General features: G+C 47.2%; 1 protein-coding gene across 2 annotated transcripts in view; it reads right to left on the reverse strand.

Annotated features, from left to right (window-relative positions):
- The window catches only part of DNAAF9 (dynein axonemal assembly factor 9), a 2,133,167-nt gene that overhangs the window by 1,152,951 nt on the left and 956,728 nt on the right, over positions 1-23,488 (reverse strand). For both annotated transcript variants that reach the window (XM_069632250.1, XM_069632251.1), the window contains exon 18: positions 16,341-16,411. In XM_069632250.1, the coding sequence (XP_069488351.1) occupies positions 16,341-16,411 (71 nt within the window). The remainder of the gene's footprint in view (positions 1-16,340; positions 16,412-23,488) is intronic.

Genomic DNA, 23,488 nt, shown 5'->3' on the forward strand with positions numbered 1-23,488 from the left:
CAAGTGCCACTAGTCGCATTGTCCGGAAAAGAAGAGCAACTAAGGATGACGATCAGGAAGCACTGGGAACCGGTAGGAATAGCAACTATGGGAGACATATGGCAAGAGGGGAGGATAAAAGACTTTGAGATGTTGGAGGAGGAAACAGGGTTACATAAGGGACAATATATAACATACCATAGGGTGGTGCGGCAAATCAAAGAAACATGGTCTGAAGTAGTACTAGAAGATCAGCCGGATGCCACCATAGATACAAAATATGATATAGCAGAAGGAGGGCATGAGATATCTAGAATATATGAGCTGATGATGTCCAAAGTGGGGAAGGAAGTGGTACAATTGAGACAGGATTGGGAGGAAGAAGTGGGTGCCCCAATGAGTGATGGGATGTGGGCGCGGGCCCAGGGGTACCATAAGAAAGTGTCAAGGAATGCGAGGTTACAACAGATACAACTATATATAACCCACAGGGCTTATATGACACCCCAGAGGATAGCCAGATTTAAAAATACAGGACGACAATAATGCCCCAAATGTGACGAAGAAAACGCCAGAATGGTGCACATGTTTTGGACATGTCCAGTGATTGAGAGATTCTGGGGAGAAGTAGCACATAGGCTGGTGGAAAAAGGAATTAAGATAGTGGTGGAAACAGCGTGGGCATTCCTGATAGGAGGGTTTCCTAGACCACGTTAACTCAAGCATGTCAGTAAACTAAAAGACTTGCCATACATACTTGCAAAGCGTATAATCGCCATGGGATGGAAGGCATGCCATAGACTGAGAATAGAAGTATGGTGGAAAGACCTACATAAATGGGCAGAAGCTGAGACAACAGTATGGCAGGAAGCTAGTAATTCTGGAGGGGAGGAGGAAGATGAAACCTTGATAGCCTGCAAACATTTGATAGCCACATGATTTGGGCCCACGCTAGACCGGTCAAGTGATCGGGACCCAACAGAGCCTACAGGAGAGGAATCCCTACCGCAAGATGAAGAAATAGAATATGAAGGGGAGTGGGCTCGAATGGGGGCGGAGGGGGAAATGGGAGAAGCAGTGGACACGGCATGATGTAAATTCAACAAGTTATTATATGCACTGCAAGTTTGATTTGTGTTGTTGGTTGGAATAAACTAATAAAAATTGTTTAAAAAAAATAAACTCTTTTCTCCACTGCAAGGATTTTGTGGTCTAGAGATGATCGGAGGGGAGATTTTGCAAGTGCAGTTTTGCCACCGGAGTGTCCAGATTTGATAGCAGGCTTAGGGTTGTGTATGGACCTGAGCCACTGTAGTGTGCTCATGTTATGTGGCTTTTTCTTTGCACAAGGAGATCAATGAGACAATTTCTGCATTCTTCCTTTGCTTTAAAAGGGTTGAAGGGTTCCGTTTTCCCTGCCCAGCAGAAATCAACAAGCATTATAAGTTGATAGAGTATTGTACTTTAAGAGTGTAATTGCGCGGTTGTTGCGTAGGTAAATCAACCACAGAACACAAGTGAGTTGGTTTATTTTTACATTTATTCGTTCTTCAGGTAAACATAAGCAACAAAGTACCTCTCAACTGTCAGTCCTGAACCTTCAACACCCACCATTCCATACCAACATTCCATCCCATCACCTGGAGATTTCATGAGCCTCCAGGTCCGATGACACCGTTACCAGATCCCATAATTAACAAATGCCTTTATAATTGGCCAGGGCTAGTGAGATAAGCTATAAGACGATTTAAACCTGAGCCTGGGCACCGGGCGATGCCCTTTGGGTTTGTGAGTACATCCAGAATAATCATAAACTGAATAAATTCACAATTCATCAATGCCACTCAGCTGGGGCTTCTCATCTGCCAACCCGAGACACATGGTGCAACAGCACCTCCAAATGTGAGGGAGAATGAGTCCTGGAGCCTCTTCTGAATACGGACCAGGGTTGAGGGCTCAGTTTCAGGGACTTGCATCCGAGGGCAAGCCTATTAACTTGCATCAAAGATAGGAAAAACCTCTCTTTTTGCAACTATCCCTCCATAGTTTCTAGGGACCCCCTTTCTATTTGCTGTTTTCTAAGCTGTACTGACCTTTTGAACGGAAGGGAAGCCTTCCCTTGCCCTTAGCTCATTTGTTATGGGGACATTGCTCAGAAGACTATCAGTACTGAGAAACAAGGTTTCCCTTTTACATTTTCTTACTTTTTAACATTGCACACCGCATCTTACAATGCAGTGCAATGGGGATACTTTTGTATCCCCTAGCATTTTACACTTGGTATGGTATTGTTTATCTATAAAGCGCCTATACACAGGCAAGTGTTTCAAAGTACTTGGAATATTTGGTTACTTTTATATGGGCCTGTAAAGACTGGAGGGGGGTATCTGTATTTCTGCCCCCTATATGGTAAGGTAAAGGCACAGAACATCCCAGCAAAGGTCTCAATTTGGTAACAGTGCACAAGCAGCCATGCTTACGTTTCAGGGGGTGATGTAGGCAGGTTCTTAATTACAGAGTTTCCCCAAGGCCACCACAAATAAATGGCCACACACTGTTAGGTGATAACACAGCTTCTTGATATAAAATAAAAGGTTGCTGCCTTTATATACACATATAAATAATAACACCTTGTACTTGGAATACTTATTCAAAGAATGGCACATATATACACTATGTGGTACCACACAATACTTAAATTCAATAATAGAGGCACTTTTTGCAGACAGTTTAAAAAAGGCGTGTGGAATCGTAAGTGAGGTGTAACAGCATAGACTAGGGATGAAAGGCAGGTTAGTGGTGAACTGTGGCAGAATACTTTATTTTGGCTAGATAGATAATTCTAAGTGAGGACCCCACCACCTGGGCAACCTGAAAGAGAAAAGTTACGGAGTAACTTATCGTATCTTTTACAGCGCAGTCCAATAATGTTCAATTACCTTCTGCTTTCTTTAAAAGGTTCCACAACCCCAAAGTACCTGAGAGGCCACGGGAGAACAGGATCCAAGATGACTCTGGGACACCTGGATGACTACTGAGGCTAGCAGATGCCCTTCCTCGTCACAGTACCTTTGGTGTCTTAGCAGGCAAAGTGGCAGTGTTTATCGGTTTCACTCGACGATTCCCTGCAAGGATGGACCCCCCCCGTCCTTGGAAGAAAGAGCAACTGGGATGCGGAGTCCATGAGAAAAATTTAACCAAAGTCTTTCTGAAGTGCAGCAGTTTTACTCTTCGCTGTGCTCTCCTTTGGCAGACAATTTCTCAGACTGTAGAAGTCATGTGAAGATGAAACTTGCTGTGGGCTCCATAAAGGCTTGGCAGATGAGAGCAAGACCACTGGGACCCTTCAATGACTTCTACAGGTGATGGGTGCATAGGTCACTTTTGGTGTCGGGTTTCAGAATATCACGGTTTTCCGACTTTTGGTTCTGTTATGCTGAAGCCGCAGCACAGACCTCTGGACGGCTTCTGGCGACCTGGACTCGATGTTACGTTCACCTGGTTCCCACAGGGGCATCAATCGGACCCGGACAGCTGCAGTCTCCAACAACGTGATGCGTAGTGAAGAGATGACAGTCTGGACTGGCCCGCCTAATCTTGTCTGCTGGACTCGTAGAAGTATTCTCCTGCAAGTGGAGAAAGGGATTTAGCCACCCGTGGACTTTAGTGATGGCCTCCCTCAACTGTTCTCGTTCTCCCCACTAATCACCTCCGATATCCCCTCTTGGTAACCTCACCTTATGTTTTTAAATGGTGAGCTCTCCATCCTGCATGGCAAGCAGGGGCGCGTAGATACCAGTTACTTCACTGGTTTGAAGGTACTGGAGGAGTTCCGGAGGAATATTGACTCCAGTGTCTATAAAGTTCAAAGAGTTCAATATGTCCGATGTTCACTCTTGTTCCATTCCCTTGTTAGGTTGCAGCTGGGTCCAAAAGAATATTGCCCGGAGGCAGCTGATGGCGTTCATGTAAGAGTCTGTATTACCAAACACTGTCCGGTAAAAGTTGCATGAGTTTAACTTGCTGTTTTCTCTCCCTTTATAGATGCGGCATAGAAAGATGCAGCGAATTAAAGGATAATACCTCCGGTGGTAAAGCAGGTAAGCCTATGGTGGCAAAGAGATTGTCTTTGTCGGTTTTCTCGGCTCACCTTGTTATTCCTTTTGTTTTCCCCCCAGGTGCTGGGTTTCGACGAAGAAAATGATGGAGGCAGCGCCGAGTTGAAAGATGCGGTGGACTGGTGAGTATAACGCAGCGCTGCTGCTGGCGAAGCGACGCGTGCTGAAATAATGTCCTTTCCAGGCTCGGAGATGTGCTGGGTCCGGAATAAGGTAAGGAATCAAATATTGTCCGTGATCTAACCTCTTCTCCTTTCTTTTCCTTTTGTCTAGGAGCTCCGGATTCGAGGCGGGCGTGGCAGAAGACTGGATGCTGACTTGCAGACACGGTGAGCGTTACGCTGCTGGATGCAGAACACCACGAAGCATGAGCTGCTGTTCGGGCGTGGTTTAAATAGCCTGCAAAGTAGTCCCAGGTAAGAAGTTCCCCAGAACCACACCTGAGTAAAAAATAGTCCCTGTAATAAAATAGTCCCATCCAGGCCTCACGTTGGCTTGGACTCATTTGCAGCATGGTCTGCATAAGGTAAGTAAAGTCTATGAGCCTAGCACCTATGGCGCCAGGACTGATTTCTATGATGAGCCTGGCGCCTAAGGCGCCAGGTCTGAATCCAAACAGCCCCCAGCCGGGGCTGTTGGGGTTTCAATGAGTATCTGGATGCCTGCTCCCGGGGCTGATGGACTCGATCCGAATGCTCGGGGGTAGGCATCATGACACTTGACCACTGGAGTGGACCTCAAACCCTCACTAAGTCTGGACCCTCGGGACGTCTTTTAGTTTCTGTTGGCAGGAAAACCTTTGGTGGACCTTCCACTGCACCCAGTGGGAAAAAGTGGTCAGTGGGGACGGCAAGGATGTCCTTACAAATGTTCTTAGGCAGTTTGGAACTTTCGCAGCTACGGGTGTCCAGCAGCACTATGCCAGGGTACCTCTCTACTAGACGGGAGACAGCAACGGCTACCAGCGGTCAAGAAATGCACCTTCGGACTGTAAGGAAAGCATGGTATCAAGAATAGACAGACAAGTGCTCACAGTTCAAGGGTGTTTATTACAAATTGTATAAGTCGGGTGGAAAAAGGACTAATCTAAACATACATTTAAGATGGAAGCAAGCTACGACCATCAAATCAAAATAAGGCAGTCCTAGGGGCATCTTGCCAAAATAAAAGAGCCTATATTTTTTAAAACAATCTATTGCCAATCCTTACGCTAAATACAAAATGAGTGTGGGATAAGGTTCACAAGAAAGAAGTGTTTACAAATGATAAGTCAGGATGTGGTAGCCAAGGTCTCCCTTCCCCACATTTTGTGCACAGGACAAGGTGGGACTTCTAAACACAGTACAGTCTCGAGCTTTCCCAGCAAGAGACGACAGGTCCGCTTTAGATATCAGGGCCATCGGTGGTTAAGTCTCTTTTGTACAAAAGCCTCTTGCCTCCGATGACCCGATGTGTTCCAAAAATAACAAAAAAAAAGTGCTTTCAAATGTACGGGGGGTGATGCCACCTTCCAGGCTCAGACCCATCTCGAATATCGGCCTCCCTCTATCAGGTTCACTCTGTCTTATATTCCAAACAATTTCTCGGTTGCACTCACGTGTCGTTGGGGTGATGGCTTCTCACCCCTGGATCGCCTCTTCCGGGCTCGGACCTCTTTAAACATTTGCCTCCCTCCGTCGGGTTCAATGTGGCCTTTCACATATCAAATTTCTCTTTTGGCACTCACAAATCTTAATGTCTTTTCAAACAGTTCATCTTGGAGGTCCTTCTTCCGGGTTCACTTTGGTGAACACACTGTTTCTTGGGACTTTAGACTTCGGACTTCGCCTCTCTGCCACTCTGCATTGGCATCCCTCTGTCGGGTTCACTCTTGCCATTTCACAATTCCTTTTACTTTCTTCTGATGCAGGATTCGCTTTGCTTGCGTTCTCAATGTCAGTCTAAGACATTCGACTGTACAGGGATTTTGCTAGACCCTGTATGATCACTTTGACCTAACTTTGCGACTCCCCTAGGGCCTTCTGTTATCAGTAGTTTCTTTCAAACATGGGATCAAGCAGAGTGTCTCGAGTGAGCACCCACTTGCTACCGGACCCCTCTGCAGTTGGATTTCCCTAAACAATTTATAGTTCTTTGAACTTTCCTCAATGTGCCACTTTGCGACTTTCATTCAACACAGTTTGTTTTTTTTATCAGTTCTCCCATCAACTCACTGGCTGTGATGAACTGCTTGGCTTTACTTGAAAAGGGCAAGACTGCTTCTCTCTTTGTTCGTCTTTCAGTTCTCGCTGTCTTTCTCCTCCTCTTAAACTGCCGTGCCAGGATAGCTGTCTCGTGACCTCTTGTTAGGTCTGCCTGGCTCGTGTGGGTGTGTGGGTGTGGGTGTGGGTGTGGGTGTGGGTGTGGGTGTGGGTGTGTGTGTGTGTGTGTGTGTGTGTGTGTGAGAAAAGGTGTTACCGCGTCTCACCCGTCGGTGTCCCAATTCCACTCCCCAAGGACCCCACCCATCCGAGTGATCCTCCCTCACCAGTCCACCCCCAGGAACTGGATTCAATAGTGATGGCCGTGTCCTGGCCACCGGTATAACAGACCCCCGGGGACTAGTCGGGGAGACACATTCAGCCTTCTCACAGGACCCTGGGAGATTCAGGAGGAAGGGAACAGAGACCGTGCTTCCCCGGACTTTGGGAAACAAATGGTAATGTTTATTTATATAGCGCCCATATACAGGCAAGCGTTACAAAGCACTCAAGGAGGGTGGGAACATGGGGAAATCAACAGTCGCTCAGAGCCCTTGACATTCTGAGACTATAATCGTATGCACAGGCAGAGTAAGTGAATATAATACATTGAACAATTGAGATACAACAAATAGGCCTACAACGATTCTGCAGTTTTTCCAAGTGCACATTAAGGGGTGAAGACAAGGGAGAACAGACAGGCGACCTTTAGGCAAACGTGCAATCGAATTGTGCAAGTGCACAGACGGTCAAGGAAGGGGGAGGTCCAGGTTTACCCAGTCGATGGAGACTGGGTAAGTACAGAGAGAGCCACTCTGTAGGGTTAATTCTCAAGTGCATTGAGGGAGGGTGGGGTTCAGGGCCCTGAGGCAAGTGTAGAGAGGAATGGCAGGGGTGACTGGGACCTGTGAGATTTTGAGGTACACCAGACAACCAGTTGGCAAGTTGTAGGGAAGAGGAGGGAGGGATGGAAAGAGCAAAGAGCTAGGCTAGCAGGGTAGAGGGAGAGAGAAGGAGGAGGAGAAGAAGAGGAAGATCTTGAGGAGTATAGGGAACTTAAGAAGCTTAGGCTCAAGACAGAGGGTGGCAGGGAGGCTGTTCCAGAGGGCGGCACCTGCTAACGATAAGGATCTCCCTCCAAATCTCTGCAAACATAGTAAAAGGCAATAGAAAACAAGTGGCCATCTTGCCTTTGTGAGCAATCCATTGATTCCAATGGCAGGGCTTGGGTAGCCCCAAAATCGAGGGCACTCTGAGTCACTGCCAAGTCAACATGTAGCTGCCACTAGCCGATACCCTGCTCTGTGGGCAACACACAGGTGCCCAAACACACACATAAGGGGTACAAGGGTATCCCATGGGTGCTGTTCACCAAAAGATAAAATGAAGAGCTGCACTGTCAGCGGTCCAGGCTGGACCTCAGTGGCAGAAAACCTAAGGAAAACACACACATAGAATTGGCAGTACAGGGACTAGGAGGCCTTGTCCCTCTATAAGGCATTTCAAGCATCACAGTGCCTAAAGACAAGCTGGTGGCAGCATACATTTTTACCAGTGTTGCATTATGCTTAGTGTGCACATTTGCGTTCACCACACATTGCTACTAAACGTGGCTAGTTCCCTAAAATGGCAGCGACATGAGGGATTGGGTAGGAGAAGGCGGGGGAGTGTGTGTGTGTGTGCGTCTCTCCCAGGAAGGGGGATCGACTGTCAGGTCCCATTCCACATATGTGGTGTCAAACAGTCTAGGTGTGGGCATGAGTGAAACCAGTAATTTTCACTGATTTGACAACTATTGGCTGTTTGAATGGTGCAGATCATTGCCATTGTTGTGGTTGGACTTACCCTCAGCCTGAATTTTGGATAAGACGACGACTCCTGAAGAAATGGCTGCAGATCAGCATTGGAGCCAAGAATCCCTCGTAGACGTACAGCCGACTGAAGATCCGAAGAAGACTCCTGAAGAGGCCTGGCATTCCTTGGTGCACCTCGTCCGTTGAAGCTCTGCTGGACTACCTGATCCCCAGAGACCCTGAGCAGTGCTTCAGCCCTTGGACTAGTGGGACCAACTTGTCTTGATGCCTTCTGAGGAACCAGCCACAATGAGCCTTCTGAAGTGACCCTGGACCTCCCGGGTGGACTGACCAGCTTTCTCGGGCTACCTCACTAGAACAGTAGTCGTTCCGCATCTGAACCCGGACCTTTGGTAGTCGCCAGCTCCTGGTACATGGTGTGTTTCCTCTGAATTTCAGCGTCCCAGCATCAAGTTATCCTGTCCTAGAAATGCTTCAGCAACCGTGACTGGAAGGACGCCTGTCGTCGTCTGTGTGCGGACACCGTAGATGGAACACGCCTTCCACAGTCCTGTGTAGTGTCCTGAAGAGGCGTGCATCAGTGAATCTTGCATATCGTCATCGTCATTGGTTGCATCTTGCTGCTGTATCTGACAGGAAGAATCCTTGCACTCGCAGCTCTTGGGCACCTCTCTCACTGGAATCAACGGTGGGAAATCCAACCTTCAGAGACCCTGAGCAGACCTACCAAGTCATATGGGAAAATCTGTGTTGGGGGGGGTGAGTAAACGCATTGCATCAGTTCCCCCACCTGTTTCCCATAGGATAACATTGGGAACCAGTCCATTAGTCTCCTAACCTTCTATTCCACTGCCTTTTGGTCGATCCTGGGTAGTATTTTCTGAAGTTAAGAACACAATTACTTAGCTTTGTACCATTTTTGAATATCTTCTTTGAACTATCACCAACACAAGTAAATTAGAACTTACCTTCAGACACTCCATTCTGTGGCGAATCATTGTGAATCCTGTGACTTTTTGGGCACAAGGTTTTTACTTAATTTAATTTATTTGTATTGCGCCGGTAGCTCTCGAGCTTCGGGGCGCAGAGACGAGAACACAAAGACAAAAAGTAAGACGATAAAACATTTAACACGAGACATTAGAGCTGCATAGGTAGGTTCTTAGGAACTGCTTATGCTAGGGAATTCACTTGTGAAATGGTTCCATCATTTATTGCATCATTTTACTTAACTTTTTTTTTAATAAATCTTTTTATTATTTAAAAGCATACAAACACCATGCACATACATACACTTCCTTACAATTGGCAAATCGTAGCAGGAAGGACAGATTCAGCGACACATTATAACAGCGGATACTTTCAAATCAGTCTGAATGGTTGGGCTTCTTTCCCTTAATAATGTCTCAGGGACTCCGACTAGTTCACGTCTTCCCATTTGCCCCACACTTTAGTGGCTTTTAGTGGACAGCCACGCACCGTGTATATGCAACGTTCCACTACTGCACATATATCCTTATCAGCGAACCACTGGGCTAGTACTGGTGTCTTCGGTGAGCCCCACAGATGGACAATGTTCCGCTTGATCAGTCCAGCTGCCGTGAAAATAAACAGCTTTTCCCACTTGTTAGTTATTTGTTCATCAGGTATGCCCAGCAATAATAGCTTAGGATCCATTGGCACCTCTCCCCTAGCGTCTTAGATAGTTTGGCACAGCATTATAGCCAGAATGTTTGGATTTTGGGACAGGTCCACAGGATATGTAAGAAAGTACTCTTCTGCCCGGCATCTCAAAAAGTTTGTGTTGGAGGCCTGGCCCCACCCATATAATTCCACCCTGGGATGGTATATCCTATGCAGTATCTTGAGTTGTACTAGGCGAAGTCTGGAAGTAATTGCTATTTCCCTTGCTGTATCCAATCCTCCGATCAATAGTGCCCACATCCCCTTTCCATTTCTGTTTCAGGGTGTCCAGTTCGGGAGTGGCAAAAGCCGCTATGACACTATATAGGGTAGATGCGACCTTGGTGGGAATACATTCTATCAGTTGGTTACGTTCTATGGGAGAACACTCTGGCACATTTGTAAGTGAAGGGATCTTCCTACGCAGAGCATGGGTAAGCTGTGTGTAGTGGTATTGTTCTGTCTGTGGAATTTCTGTTGAAGCAACTCGAAAGAGATGAGATCTTCCCTGGCAAGAACCTCACCAACCACCATTATTAGGGCCTCAGCCCATCGCGGCCACATTGGCAATTTATTAATCTCGGCCAAACAGTTGTTATTCCACATGGGGTGCATCCGAGTGACCCTCTGTGCCCATCTAATGTGCCTGTGTGCTCTCCTCCATATAGCGATGTGTGTTGTTGTCATGTGCGGGGAAGGGTTTTTTAGGGGTTGGCAAAGTAGCGCTCTAAGTGAGATGTTTGGTCGCCCCGGGATTTCAGCCCTAATGTGTGATAACTCCCAATTGCCATGGAGCATATTGTTGATTACGGACATTTGGCTCGCCCCATAATACGTTTGGAGGTGTGGCAGGCCTATACCACCCTCCCAAATGGATTGTTGGAGAGCACTCAGGGCAATACGTGGGTGGCCCCCGCCACATATGAGCTTTCGAAGATGGCTGTCTATCCGATGGAACTCTGGGTCAGGGATTCAGAGTGGGGCATTTTGGAGAGCATACAGGAATCGGGGGAGCGCTTCCAATGTTGGACATTACTTGCGAATCGGTCAATAACGGGTTGTAAATTACGAGGCACATACTGCACGAGGTTTCCTGAGATCTTAATGCCAAAGTAGCGTAAGCATTCCCGTTCAATCTTATATGGGCAGTCAGGCGGTATTCTCCCCCCTTTACTGAAAAGAAGCTCGACTTTCCCCAGTTAACTCGAAGTCCGCTAAATGCCCCGTAGCTTGCCAGTATTTGTGTAACCACTGGACAAGTGCGAGCCGGGTCCCCCATATATATCAGCAGCTCGTCTGCATATAGAGAGAGTTTGTCCTGTTCCGCTTCAGGCCATTTAAAGCCCGCCCATCTATTGGTTTGACAAAGCCATAGGGCTATGGGCTCAATAGCTAACGCAAACAGGGGGGAAAGGGGTCACCCCTGACGCGTCCCCCTGCCCAGCGAAAAGGCGTTGGATCCCCAGCTGTTGACCCCAACATCTGCCTGTGGGGATTCGTATAGTAACCTCACCCACCCCAGGAATGTGTCTCCAAATCCCATCCGACGCAGAATTTCCCAAAGACTTCCCCATAACACAGTGTCAAAGGCCTTCTCTAAATCAATTGCTAACAGGGCGAGGGGGGCGGGGGTTTGAGGATTGCGGTCCGTACTAGGAGCATAGGGAGATGTCTCAGGTTCATACGCATCGATTTGTTCGGCATGAAACCACATTGGTCGGGTGGATCAGTGAAAGGATAACTGCCTGCAGTCGCGTCGCAAGCACCTTGGCTAAGATTTTGGCCTCCCCGTTGATCAGCGAGATCGGCCTATACGAACTGCAGAGCTCTGGGGGTTTCCTCGGCTTGGGGATGAATACAATACTTGCTTTGCACAGGTCTGGAGGGAGGATACCTTGGTCTCAGCAATGGAGAAAGACCTTATGCAACTGGTCGCTGTTGCAGTCCCACCTAGTTTTTTTCCAGGTCACGATTGGGATCCCATTACGACCTGGTGCTTTCCCCAAATGCAGCTGGGTGATGGCCTCTGATATTTCGGTGTCCGTAAGGTCTATATCCAGCTGAATACGTTGAGAGTGAGTCAGCTAGGGGAGGACAATTTTATTTAGTATGGAAAAATCTGCTGAGTATACAGCGTCAGGGTAGTGTAGCGTAGTACTCCGCAAACGTCTCTGCGATGGCAGAGTCTCGGTGTGCCGGCTCATTTTGGATATTCGTAATCCCTGTGACATGTTGGTGTCCTTCCTTTCTCCTCTCCAGCCAATCCAGCAGTTTGCCTGCTTTATCTCCGTGTTCATAAATGCGTGCCCTAGTTACCTAGTGGGCATGTTTCGCATTGCCAAGTGCAATATTCTTGAGGCATTCTTTGGCCTTCAGAAGGGACCGGTGTATCTCTGGGGTATTATTTTGTATATACTTAGTCTTCCACACTTCGGCCTCCCTCTCTGCTTCCGTCACCCGACGGGTGCGTTCCTTCCTCTTTGCAGACATCCAAGAAATCGCCCCACCTCGGAACACAGGCTTAAAGGCCTCCCAGACCACTGCTAGTCCTGTGAAAGAGATTGCATGTTGTGCCTGCCAGATGTGATTCAGTGATGAGGGCGATGTTGAGAGTGCCTACTGAGCAATTGGGTGACCAAACTACTCTTGACACCGGACCACAAATCGTTGGACACATGTGGTCCATCGCTCCCTAGCTGATTATGAGTGTGTGCCATTTCTAAGTATAGTTATGTCACCACTGGTGGGCAGTGTTGAATATGCGTATTAGCTAGTTCAGGTAAGTATATGTATTGCGGTGCGCACACATTCGTCTAACAAACTTGAATACTAAACAAGGGTAAACATCCTCCCACCCTCCCCCCTCCCTATAGTACACCTCAACCTGAAGTATCTGTCGCCCGAACATTCGCCGGGAGGCAACTAGAACCAGACCCTAACCAGTAACCTTACTACGCCTGCTAGAGGCTCGAGATCTCCGGTAGTGGACACGGCGGCGGCCGCCGCTAGGATAGTGTTGTAAGGAAGAGGAACCAAGGATCAACATGCCACCTCGGACGGTTCACCATCTTACATCGGATCACACATCTTACTCATTCTGTATCTGGCATACTTAGATCATCGGTTTCAGGGGTCTGCTTCCTGTCCCGGATCGTTTTTTTCTGGTGGCAGGGGTTGCCGTGCAGGCAGGCCTCGACTTGGTCGGGTCTGCGGTCTCCCCCTGGGGTTCGGGTCGCCCTCTCCCCAATTTCCCTCAATGTGGTTCTCAGCCCATCTCCAGGCCTCCTGCGGTTCTGTGAAGTGCACCGTGGTGCCTTTGTGGTAAATCTTTAGTTGGTCCGGAAAGAGCAGTCCATATTTCACGTTTATGGAGTGAAGTTTCCTCTTCCGATGCTCGAAGGACTTTCTGGCCTTTTGTACCTCACGGGTATAATCCGGGAAAAAGGCGATTTTGGAGCCATTATGTGTGATCGTCCTTTTTGTGCGAGCCATCTGTAGAATTGCGTCTCTGTTCCGATAATTTAAGAGCCGCAATCTGATGGGCTCTTTCAATCTAAAAGAATTTGGAGAAGGATTTCAGTGCAAAAAGATCTGCCAACCATTGATCCAAGAAGAGTTCCATGCTGAGCCCTTCTCTGTTCTCTGGAAGGCCCAGAATGCGAATATTATTGCAGCGTGACCTGCCCTCGCCTTCACAGACCCGCGCCTCCAGGGTCTTTAAACGTGACAGTGCCTGCGAGAGTTGCTGGTGTACTCCACCAAGGTCATCTTACACTCCGGAGATGCGGTGCTCCACCTCTCCAGTGCGGGGGGACAGTTTCTGGAGGTCGTGGCGAGGGAAGGATTTTTCAGCTGTCATGCCATCTTTTTCTCCATGGAGGTGCGAGAGTTGGCAATGGCAGCCATCACGTCTTAAGGACAGAGGTTCTGCCTCCTCAGAGGAGGTCGCCTGTGATGTAGAGTCCGTTGTTGCAGCAGAGATGATCATCGCGTATTGATTCATGGTACACTGTGTGGCGCTTTCTTTGCTTTATCTTTACCCACGTTTTGATACAGAGCTCGCCGGTGAACAGGGGGTCTGCGGTGTCTGTTGGTTCTATTTATGGGCACCGAGAGTGGTTCGGAGTGCCCCGAGAGTGTCGCCCCGACCGGAACCAGCACTTGAGTCGCGTTCCCATCCCAGTGAGTCAGAGCTGAGACACGGTCCGCAGCAACCCTATCCTTGTACTGCACCCTGGTGTGTCCAGGCACGAGGTCCCAGCACTGGTATACGTCAGTTGTTTGAGCGGGTGCACAGTATAGTATCGGTCACGAACAGTAGTCGAGAACCAGCACAGCCACCAACCCCTCACCTCCACAGCACAGCAAGGACAGCGTGTTCCCCAGCCGGTGGGCAGCTCTGTGCAGTTTGCAGTGATAAAGTGTAGGCAGTCAGTCACAGCATGGGGGTAGCCTCAGTCCTGTTATAGCATCTGGCCAATGACAGGATCGATATGGGCGTTGTTGCCTTGCACATTATTGCTTCACCACACTCCCCTCCGGCGTCCCTCTCACCCCTTACGTGGGTGTCAATTTCAGGTTCTTTCCCCGCCACTTCAGCGCTCCGCTTCACTGTTAGGCTGGGGACAGGGTGCACCGCATACCCAGGGCTGTATTGCTGCGTCTCTCTTCTGCCAGAAGTCTCTCAGCAGGAGGTCCCATTAAGCCGTTAGAACGTCAGGATAATTCTGACCCCTGAAGCCCAAGGCTCACATTCCAATTGTGTATCGCTTTCGGCTGTAGTAGGGTGGCGGTCGGCTTTTTTTGTGCTATCACTGTGGGTGGTATCAGGTGTAGCACGGAACCATGGTGGCCCAGGGGACAGGCCGCAAGGCGCGCTCGATTAGCCTCACTGTAGCCGGGAAATAAGAAGCCGCCGTCCTCCACACAGTCCGCACTTAACCTCTGTGTGTGCCGAGCAGCTTCTTTTCATGTGCTAGGCTCTCCTCATATGCATGCAGCAAAAAAGGGGTTGCAGGGTACACCGCAACTGGGGGCTGGTCTCCTACCGTAGTTTATTTCTGAAGGGCAATTAGACCGCCTCAAGGTGTTATCCCCTTAGGCGCAGGTTGCTCTTGTCTCTGCTCAGGGGGAGGAAGGGGAAATTCCAGATGCGTCCACACAATGTATTGCAGTAGCCCCCTCTGTCTAGTTTGCCTTCAGGGGGTTAATAGTGAGTTGCACCGCTGGGACACACCATAGACAGCATATGCTTGGGCAGCATATGTTCGATGATAGGAGCCAGCTCCAGCCAGCACCACGGGTCATCGGAGACAGCCTCCCTTCTCCGTCGAGTCACTGCTCAGTTGCCCCGGCCGTTCCAGTGGGAGATCTTGGAGTCCCAGGATCCTGCAATGAGTGGCAGTGTTCCGTCACCACTCTCCGTCATCACCCGGGTGCAGGAGGCAGAGCTCTCCGTCCCACGTCAATCTCGCCCACCGCAGGGGACGTGTCTCCAGCTGTTAGCTTGCGGTTGGCAATCCGTAGCCGGTCCTGCCCTCACCTCACCTCACCTCACCTCACATCAACTTTCGGCCGCTCTGAGCATCCCTCCCATGGCACCACCCACTGCTCCGCTCGACAGGGGTAGCCTGCGCTCTTCTTCTGACCCTCCGATGTGCGGGATGCACTCCCACCTTCTATCCTCTTCAGCACAGGAGCTTGTGGCCCGCTCCAGATAACTGGGTCGTTACTACTGTTTGGTCTGGCACCGGGCGACATCTCTCAGGCGCAGCACCGCTCTGGCGGCTATTTTCCACCTCGCTAGGCGTGCCCACATGCACCTCGCTCCACAGCCGATATCTCTGGCGGTATTCAGCGGATTTGGACCGTTCCTTCTGCGTTCTGTCAATCCGTAGCTCCCATCAATGAAACACTGTTCAGGTGCAAGTTTAATCACGTTTTCCAGGATGTTTCAGCAGGATTCAGCGGCGGCCCCAGGAGCTGCTAGGGGCTCACGTCCTCATCGCTCAGCAGTTGGCCATGCCCCCCTTTACTTAACTCTTTTGTTGAATATGTCATTTGAATGCATTTATGAAGGCAATGGTGAATGTATATGTTTTTTTAAATGTTTATCTTTATTCACCTTTATTGTCTATATTGTTCTTTGGCTCTTCCTTACATATATTTGTGTATATTATTGATTAGCCACCGGCATGGGGGAACCAGCCAATCAGGTGGCTAGAAACGCAGGCTGAAACCTACAATCGCAGCGCATGTTCCAAAGTCGACTGACGCCTGGTTTCACCTGGCCACCATCTTCCCACCACCCTCAGTCCCCTACACAAGAATGACTAGATGGATAATTAAATCTTATGTATTAGATTTCACACAAAAATACAATTATTGTAGGTAAAAAGAAACATGGGGCGCATTAAAATCAATTAATACAGCCATTGCAACAGGTGCTTTAAAACGGTTGGTACATTGTAAATGCATATTACATTACAATAATTAAGGATACTCACCAGCAAAGAAACAAATCGAGGAATATCTTCTGTCAAAATGATGTAACTATTTTCTGAGGCAATAGTGCCATCTGCAGGAAAACAAGAAAACATGTTAAATCATTATCTGACAGATGAGATAGGTGGGTAAGATTTATTTTTGTTTTAACAATTTGCAAATGGAAAACTGGTAGAAGCATGAAAAAGTATTTAGGAGCGACTTGTAGTTTACAAGATTCTTCCGGGATCAGGCTTTTTTTTTCCAAGGAAATGGCTTTCCAGCCGTTGCCGATTATTGCATCCTGGAGAGCAGTAGAGAACTACAGTCTCAAAGGCAGGAGTAGCTACTTATTATTCTATTTCTATGTCAAGACCGGAGGCTGCCATTATGCTGCTCTTTCTTTATTAAATAATTAAAGAAAGCGCTCAGCAGCAAGTTATTTTTTCTTTTTTTTTGTGAACAGAAAAATATATAACAATAAACTTAACAATGAAATGATGTAAAAAGTCCTAAGAGTCTGTAAATAACGTAAACTACATTTCCCAGGGGACTGAGGAAAAAGTTCAGTATAAGGTCACCAACATGTGACCAGTATCCTCCAATGAATGGCCAAGTCCTCACATAAACAATCTTGAATATGATGCACTTCCTCTTTCTTTGCTGCTCACAGCGAGAGATAAGTACATCATATTCAATTCTGCATCATTTTTGGTTGTTTCGTGTTAGTTGCACTTTTGTAATATATTTTGTATATTGCCATTTATATTACTCACTTAGCTGCGCTTGTTATATTTTTCTGATCAGTACGCGCTTCGCGCAATTCATTACGTACTTTCCTCTTCGACGCCAGCTACTTCCTGCTGGCGTCGGAGAGCACTGCGCGGCAGAAAATCTTATTTTCGGCTTACAAGCCGTGTATCTGCTTTTGCGAGGGTTCAGCCTTCGCGAACCCTCGCCCGTGTCCTCCGTCGCTTCCCCGATGCGTTCTGTGTGAAAGGTAAACTTCGGGGAAGCGGCGGATTTAGCCTCTGTGTGACCGCGGTGCCGCCCACGGTCACCAGAGGGAGTGCCTGTTCCTGCAGGTGCTCTTTTCAGCTCTCTGATGCTCGCAATCGCATTTTTCGTTTCATTTATATAACGAATTTGATATTGCGGGCGCCAGGAGCTGATTCTATTGATTCTATTGATTCACCTGTTCTACTCCACAAAAAAAAGAAAAGGGAAAGAAAACAAGAGAAGAAGCGAGACAGCCTATGTTTATACTGCCCTTTTGACAGGGTTACTCTTTCATTAAGGCTCATTATACTCATATCTGTGGGCTTGAGAGAAGGCGGTCTGTGCCCACTAACAAAAAAAAAAAAAAGATAAGAAAATATATATACAGAAAGTATATATAAAGTTTAAAAAAAATAAAATAAATAAGGGTGTACAGAAAGGTGCTATTTAACATCATGGCAGCGCAGTACTTCGCTCATGAGGACCAGGATTGGCCTGAATATGAGGAAGATACCTATGAATTTGACGAAGTGGCGATGGCAAGCAGCCTGGAAAAGGTACTGGGTCCCTACTGTGGAGACTAGCATCAAGAGAGCTGTATAGGAGATGCTCCTGCCTATCCAGCAGCGCCTGGACACCATGGAGGAGCAGCTGCAGGAAAACTCCCTACCGAGAAAAAAGACACGGAAAAGAAAGCACCTTTTGATGGGGGATGTATTCCAGCTCGATTGAGTAAAGACTCTACGACCCCGCCCTCCCGAGCCAGCCAGAAGCCGCCACTGCTGCCCTTTCAGACATCTTCTCCGGGCTGAAAAAGGACTTTTTGAATAGGAAGGAGACCCCTTCCGCTGATGGACCCTCTTGCCCAGAGGAAGAAAACAGGGGCACTAGACCCTCTAGCCCGGAGCGACACCAACAGGGTTTTGATCAAGAAAGTTGTGATTACAACAGTTTGTCTCCTGCTTCTTCCCATGAAGACATATAAACAATAGGGTCACGACCCTCTACTTCAGACATCGTGGCAGGCTCCATCCAAAGCAGGCAGTCGACGATCTTTCTTCTTTTTTTAAAAAATGTTTTAAAATTAATTTTATTGGTTTACTTACAAACCTTTAAAATAACATTCATACACTTTATATCTCTTTACAATATAACCATCTTTCCACACACCACATCACACGAGTCCTCCATTGATCGCCACACGGGGGTACCGCCCTCTTGGCCACTGGTTTACATGCCTATCTCAAGAATACATAATTTACTCCGCTAGCCCTTTTTCAATTGTCGCCAAAAGATGTGTTAGTGGCAATGAGTTTCTTATCCGTTCCATCGAAGTTAGTTGTGAGCAACAACGGCACATTGTATCCAGTTTCTCGTTAACCAACCATGCTCTTAAGCGTTCTTTCGTTTTGAACATGTTGAGACGGAAGTTCATGAATAATCGTCTAGCATTTGGATCTGGGAATAGTTCGATGTATTTTTGCAATTTGTTGTAAGCACGGACTTCCAGTGGGACCTCGCTCATTAGTTTCGAAGCTCCCCTTTTTGCGCAAGTCAACTCCTAATCCATCCTCCAGATTTTTGTTTTTGCTGCATCTGGATTACCATGAAGCATCTCTGGAGTGATGTCGTATTCTGCCATCAAGTTTTCACATCGTTTCAGCCACATTGCCAGAACTCCTTGGGTCATTGAGGTGGCGTTGTGAAGGATTTTAAATTGCGGAATTTGTTTGCAAGCTTTTGTTTTCCGGTATAACGATAAGCGATTCCAACACACTCGTGCGTGGATAGATATTAACGAAAGTTCATATCGGATCACTGCAGTCGCTATTTCTTTCGGTAACCCCAGAACAACCCAGTGCATTTTCCGCCCTGCACGTTAAGACTGGTATTACCTTTTGTTGGTAAAAACAAAGCACTGCTTTCAAAGAAAACTTACCAAATTTATTTTTTAGCACTAAGCCCTGAATCGCCAGTTGTTTACATTTTTGCTTTGTCACAGTGGTCCATGGCTCATCGATGAGACAAGCACTAATGGTCATGCCGAGATATTTAACTCTGGATACTGTCTGCAATTTTGCTTCTCACATAGACCAAAATTATTGAGATGCCCGTCGTACCTTGCCCCCTTTAAGGTTTTTAAGGACAAGAATCTCGTATTTCTGTATGTTAACACTCAGACGATTAATTGCTGCACTGCGTTGATTTTTCTTTGCAGGCAAATAGGTGTTAGGTCCAGCAATATGAGGTCATCCGCATAGAGCAGCCAATTTAGATACGATCTGTGTAGGAGGTAATGATTTTACCTCCTCAATGGAAGTTCTAATGTCGGATATAAATAGACTGAATATCGCAGCTGCCAAGGGACAACCCTGCTTCACTCCCTTGAATGTTGAAACCGGTGCTGATAAGGTACCGGATTGATCCATATGTATCCTAATCGAAGTGTCAGTGTGCAGTTCTTTTACTGCCGCCGTTAGGTCTTCTGGGCAGCCCCAAGTACGCATTTTAGTCCATAGCAAATCTCGGTCGATCATATCAAATGCGTAAGAAAAATCAATAAAAGCAATATATATTGGTTTTCCAGATCTTATCGCTTCCATTGTCAATAAGTTCAGCAACAGCAAGTTCAACGAGCAACCAACTTGCTTAACAAATCCAGTCTGTCTGACGTATATGTGTTTTGAGGTTGTGGCCCATTTTACTAGTTTAGATTGCAGCATTGTTGCGTAAATCTTCCCCAACACGCCGAGGAGCGCAACCGGCCGATAGTTTTTCGGGCACGTTGTGTCCTCCTTTTTAAACACCAGTACAATCACTGCTGTTTTCCATGATTTTGGTGTCTGGCACTGATCATTCGCTCTCTGGAAGAGGGCCACACAGACGTCTGCCCATAGCTCTGTCTGTTGCTTGATAGTAAAAATTGTTAAGCCATCTGGACCAGGGGCACACAAATTATTTGCTTTCCTGATTATTCCTACAATTTCGTCTTTGGGGAAAGTTAAAGGCCATTTTTTGGGAGTTGGCACGTCCAAGTTTCGAGGCCCTACATTTTCTTTGTATACTTTTTTAAAATGGGCTATCAATGCTGTCTCCGATACCATTGCTACTTGCAGGGGCATTTGGGGAGCTTGTGTGCCATTAATTAGGTTCCAAAAGGCTTGAGAGTTCTTGTTTTGGAGGCATTCTAACATTTGCTCCGAGTCATTTTGTAACATTATGCTTTTGTGAGATCTGATCCAGTTTCTGTATCTTTGTTTGGCGGCCTTGATCTTTAGACCACATGTGTCTTTATCCTCTGCTCGAGCTTGGCGAATTGATCGTCTCTTCAGTCGCTTTTGAGTTAATGATTCTAGGTCAAAGCAATGAAGGCGTGTCATGTTCGCGTGTTTAGAGCCGCCATTATGGGTCTTGAAATCGGCCAATAAATGTGCATACTCAAGAGATGTTTGGCTATCACAATATTGATTTGATATCCGAGTTACCTCCTCTTACGCTAATCTTAGCCTCACTCGACTAGCTTCTACTTTAATCTTCTGCATCCATTTTGCTTTATCTTTTCCCCTGATGTTTGTGAATTACATGTCATGATCACTAGGTTTCCTTTGGGACACCTTTAGTGTTTTCACACGTTGATGGAGGTCAGCTGATACAAAAATGTAATCAATTATGGAGCCATATGTCTCGCGGTTCCAAGTCATAGTCGGTGGTATATCTCCTAGGGTGCACCCATTCAGCATTTGTCGGTTTCTAGCACTCACTTCCATCATCCATTGTGACGATACATTTTTGCTCTGTGCTGTCTTCGAGTTGAAGTGATCGATATTTAAGTCACCACACAGTATTATGTTGGACCTTTTTTGATCCACAAGTAAGCGATCGATGATGGTTGATACTGTGTCGAACTCTTGTTTCCCTGCTCTCCCATGGTTCCAATAGACATTTATTATCGTCATTTGATCTATTATTTGGGAGCCATCATCCAGTTTTACCAATGTAGACTCTTGGATGAAAGGGGAGTGGTTTACTGAGTTGAGGATGTCAAAACCTGAGGAGCGTCTTACCAAAGTTATTAGACCCGCCATAGGACGTTGTTAGGCAGAAACCTGTGCAGTTCCCTTAGGGACCACTGCAAAAGATTTAAGACTACAGGTGTTGGCAGTAAACCCACTTGGTAGCAGTCTGTACCACCCAGATTTACCTGGTAGCTGTGGCTGAGCAGTCAGATTTCCCTCAAGAAGAGTTAGGCAGTATGCAAAGTATACACAATAGGCACTCAGATACAATAATACAAGCAAACACTGACCAGAGCTTTGGTATCCAAGTATATAATTATTTATTTAAAAACACACAGTTTGAAACACTCCAGCACTCTTATTGTAAAATATTCTAAACACAGTTACTATTGTAATATAAACACCCCTTTTCCCTTATCGGATAAGTCACAGTAAAACACCACTTATATTCATACAGAGGTGAGCGCTTAACTAGATTGCACTCCAATAAGTTTGTGAGAAAGGGGGGAGAAAGACAGAATATGGAAAGGTACACCACTCTAAGGTTCAGGAACACTACAAGCAAGGCAGAAGAGCAAAAGTCACTGGTGAGCCAAAGTCCAGAGGCTGGGCCCACTCTTAGAGAGGGCAGAGCACAAATGCGTCCAAGATCACACAGTTACACTAGGCTTAGAAAGTCTTGCAGAGGGTTCAAAAAGAGTTTAGAGAGGCTTAGGAAAGTTTAGCCAGGGTGTCCCAGGCTAACCCAGGTTCGAAAGCCGGGGGCTAAATCTACCCCGTACAGTCGGTAGCAAAGGAAGCCAGGCGGGACACAGTACCTTAAGTGGGAAGGATCCTCCAGCGGTGGCAGTTGTTCCTGGTAGTGGGTGCAAGTTGCGTCGTCGTCCAGGGGAAGAGAAGATCTCGACTTGGAGGAAAGATGAAGGACATTGCCCTACCAAGGCAGAAACCAGCCGCAGAGTTTTCCGGTTAAAGGTGGTACCTTTGTTTCGCGGTCGTGGTAAAACCTGGTATCCCGGTTGCCGGGATGCTTGGCACGGGCAAGGCGGCCACGAGGTACGTCGGGAAAGCGAAAAGACGGTGAAACTGGTTATCCCCACCAGTTCAAAGGAAGAAGACTCCAGGAAGAAGAACTTCTCTGTCGTTGGGAAATGGTGAGTCGGTTCAGCAGGGCTCCACCGGTGGTGTCGTCGTTGTAGGTCGGTTCAGCTTCTCCCTCTCCGGATTCTTTAGGTCCTGTGTAGACTTCTGAAGTTCCAGTCCCCAAAGCCCTGCTTTTATGCAGGAAACCCCCATTCACTCAGCCTAGCTGTCACTCAAACATGCTAAGTGGTGAGCCAGGCCAATCAGGATGGAGTGCGACTTGGAGTTGCCTAGGCAACTCAGTCCAGGGTGCCTAAATTTCCCTCCACCCCTCCTAAGTACCCCAGACAGAGTGGCACCACTTTGGAGGGCTTCTGTGGACAAGCCTGCCAAAACGTGGAACAAAGGCCTCGACTTGGGCTGGAGTCACAGAAGAGAACACAAACGCCATTTTAGAATCAAGTTTTCGCAAAAAATACCAACCGGAGAATTAATATTAATTAAATAAACCAGCGGTATGTTCGAGGCTACCGTAAATAATTAAATAAAGGTCGTAGCCTAAAACAATGGGAAATCCCATAGGAAAATATTCGCGGTTGAATATAAAAAGTAGTATCCACTGCCACCAGCCAAAACTCGATCAGGGGGGACGGAGACGTGCCCCGTCGACTAACAGACCCCGGGGCAATTGAATTGCCCCGGCCAGTACGTCCACAATATGATGGTTTGTACTGGTTCTGTTCAGAATTTAAGACTAGTAAAGTCAATGGTGACTTTACATGCCCTGGGAGACAGTAGCCAGTCCCAGGGTATGGAGTCTATACTGGGGGTCACTATGACACCCCTGTATTACTGCACGGAGGGTGCTGTGTAACACACATCACAAAACCACATGAAGCCCTATGGAGTAAAAGACCCCATAGCCCATTAAACACATCTTGATTCACAGTAACACACTCAAATCATGCCCAAGAGTGAGGGTAAAAGAGTCTCACTCTTGGCAGGAGAAAAAAATTAACCCCAAAAATCCAGCAAAGCTGCTGGGGGACTCACTAGGTTAGGAAATTCATCCT

The sequence above is a fragment of the Ambystoma mexicanum genome, chromosome 6q (assembly GCF_040938575.1).
Source record: "Ambystoma mexicanum isolate Mex_15411 chromosome 6q, UKY_AmexF1_1, whole genome shotgun sequence".
Classification (NCBI taxonomy): domain Eukaryota; kingdom Metazoa; phylum Chordata; class Amphibia; order Caudata; family Ambystomatidae; genus Ambystoma; species Ambystoma mexicanum.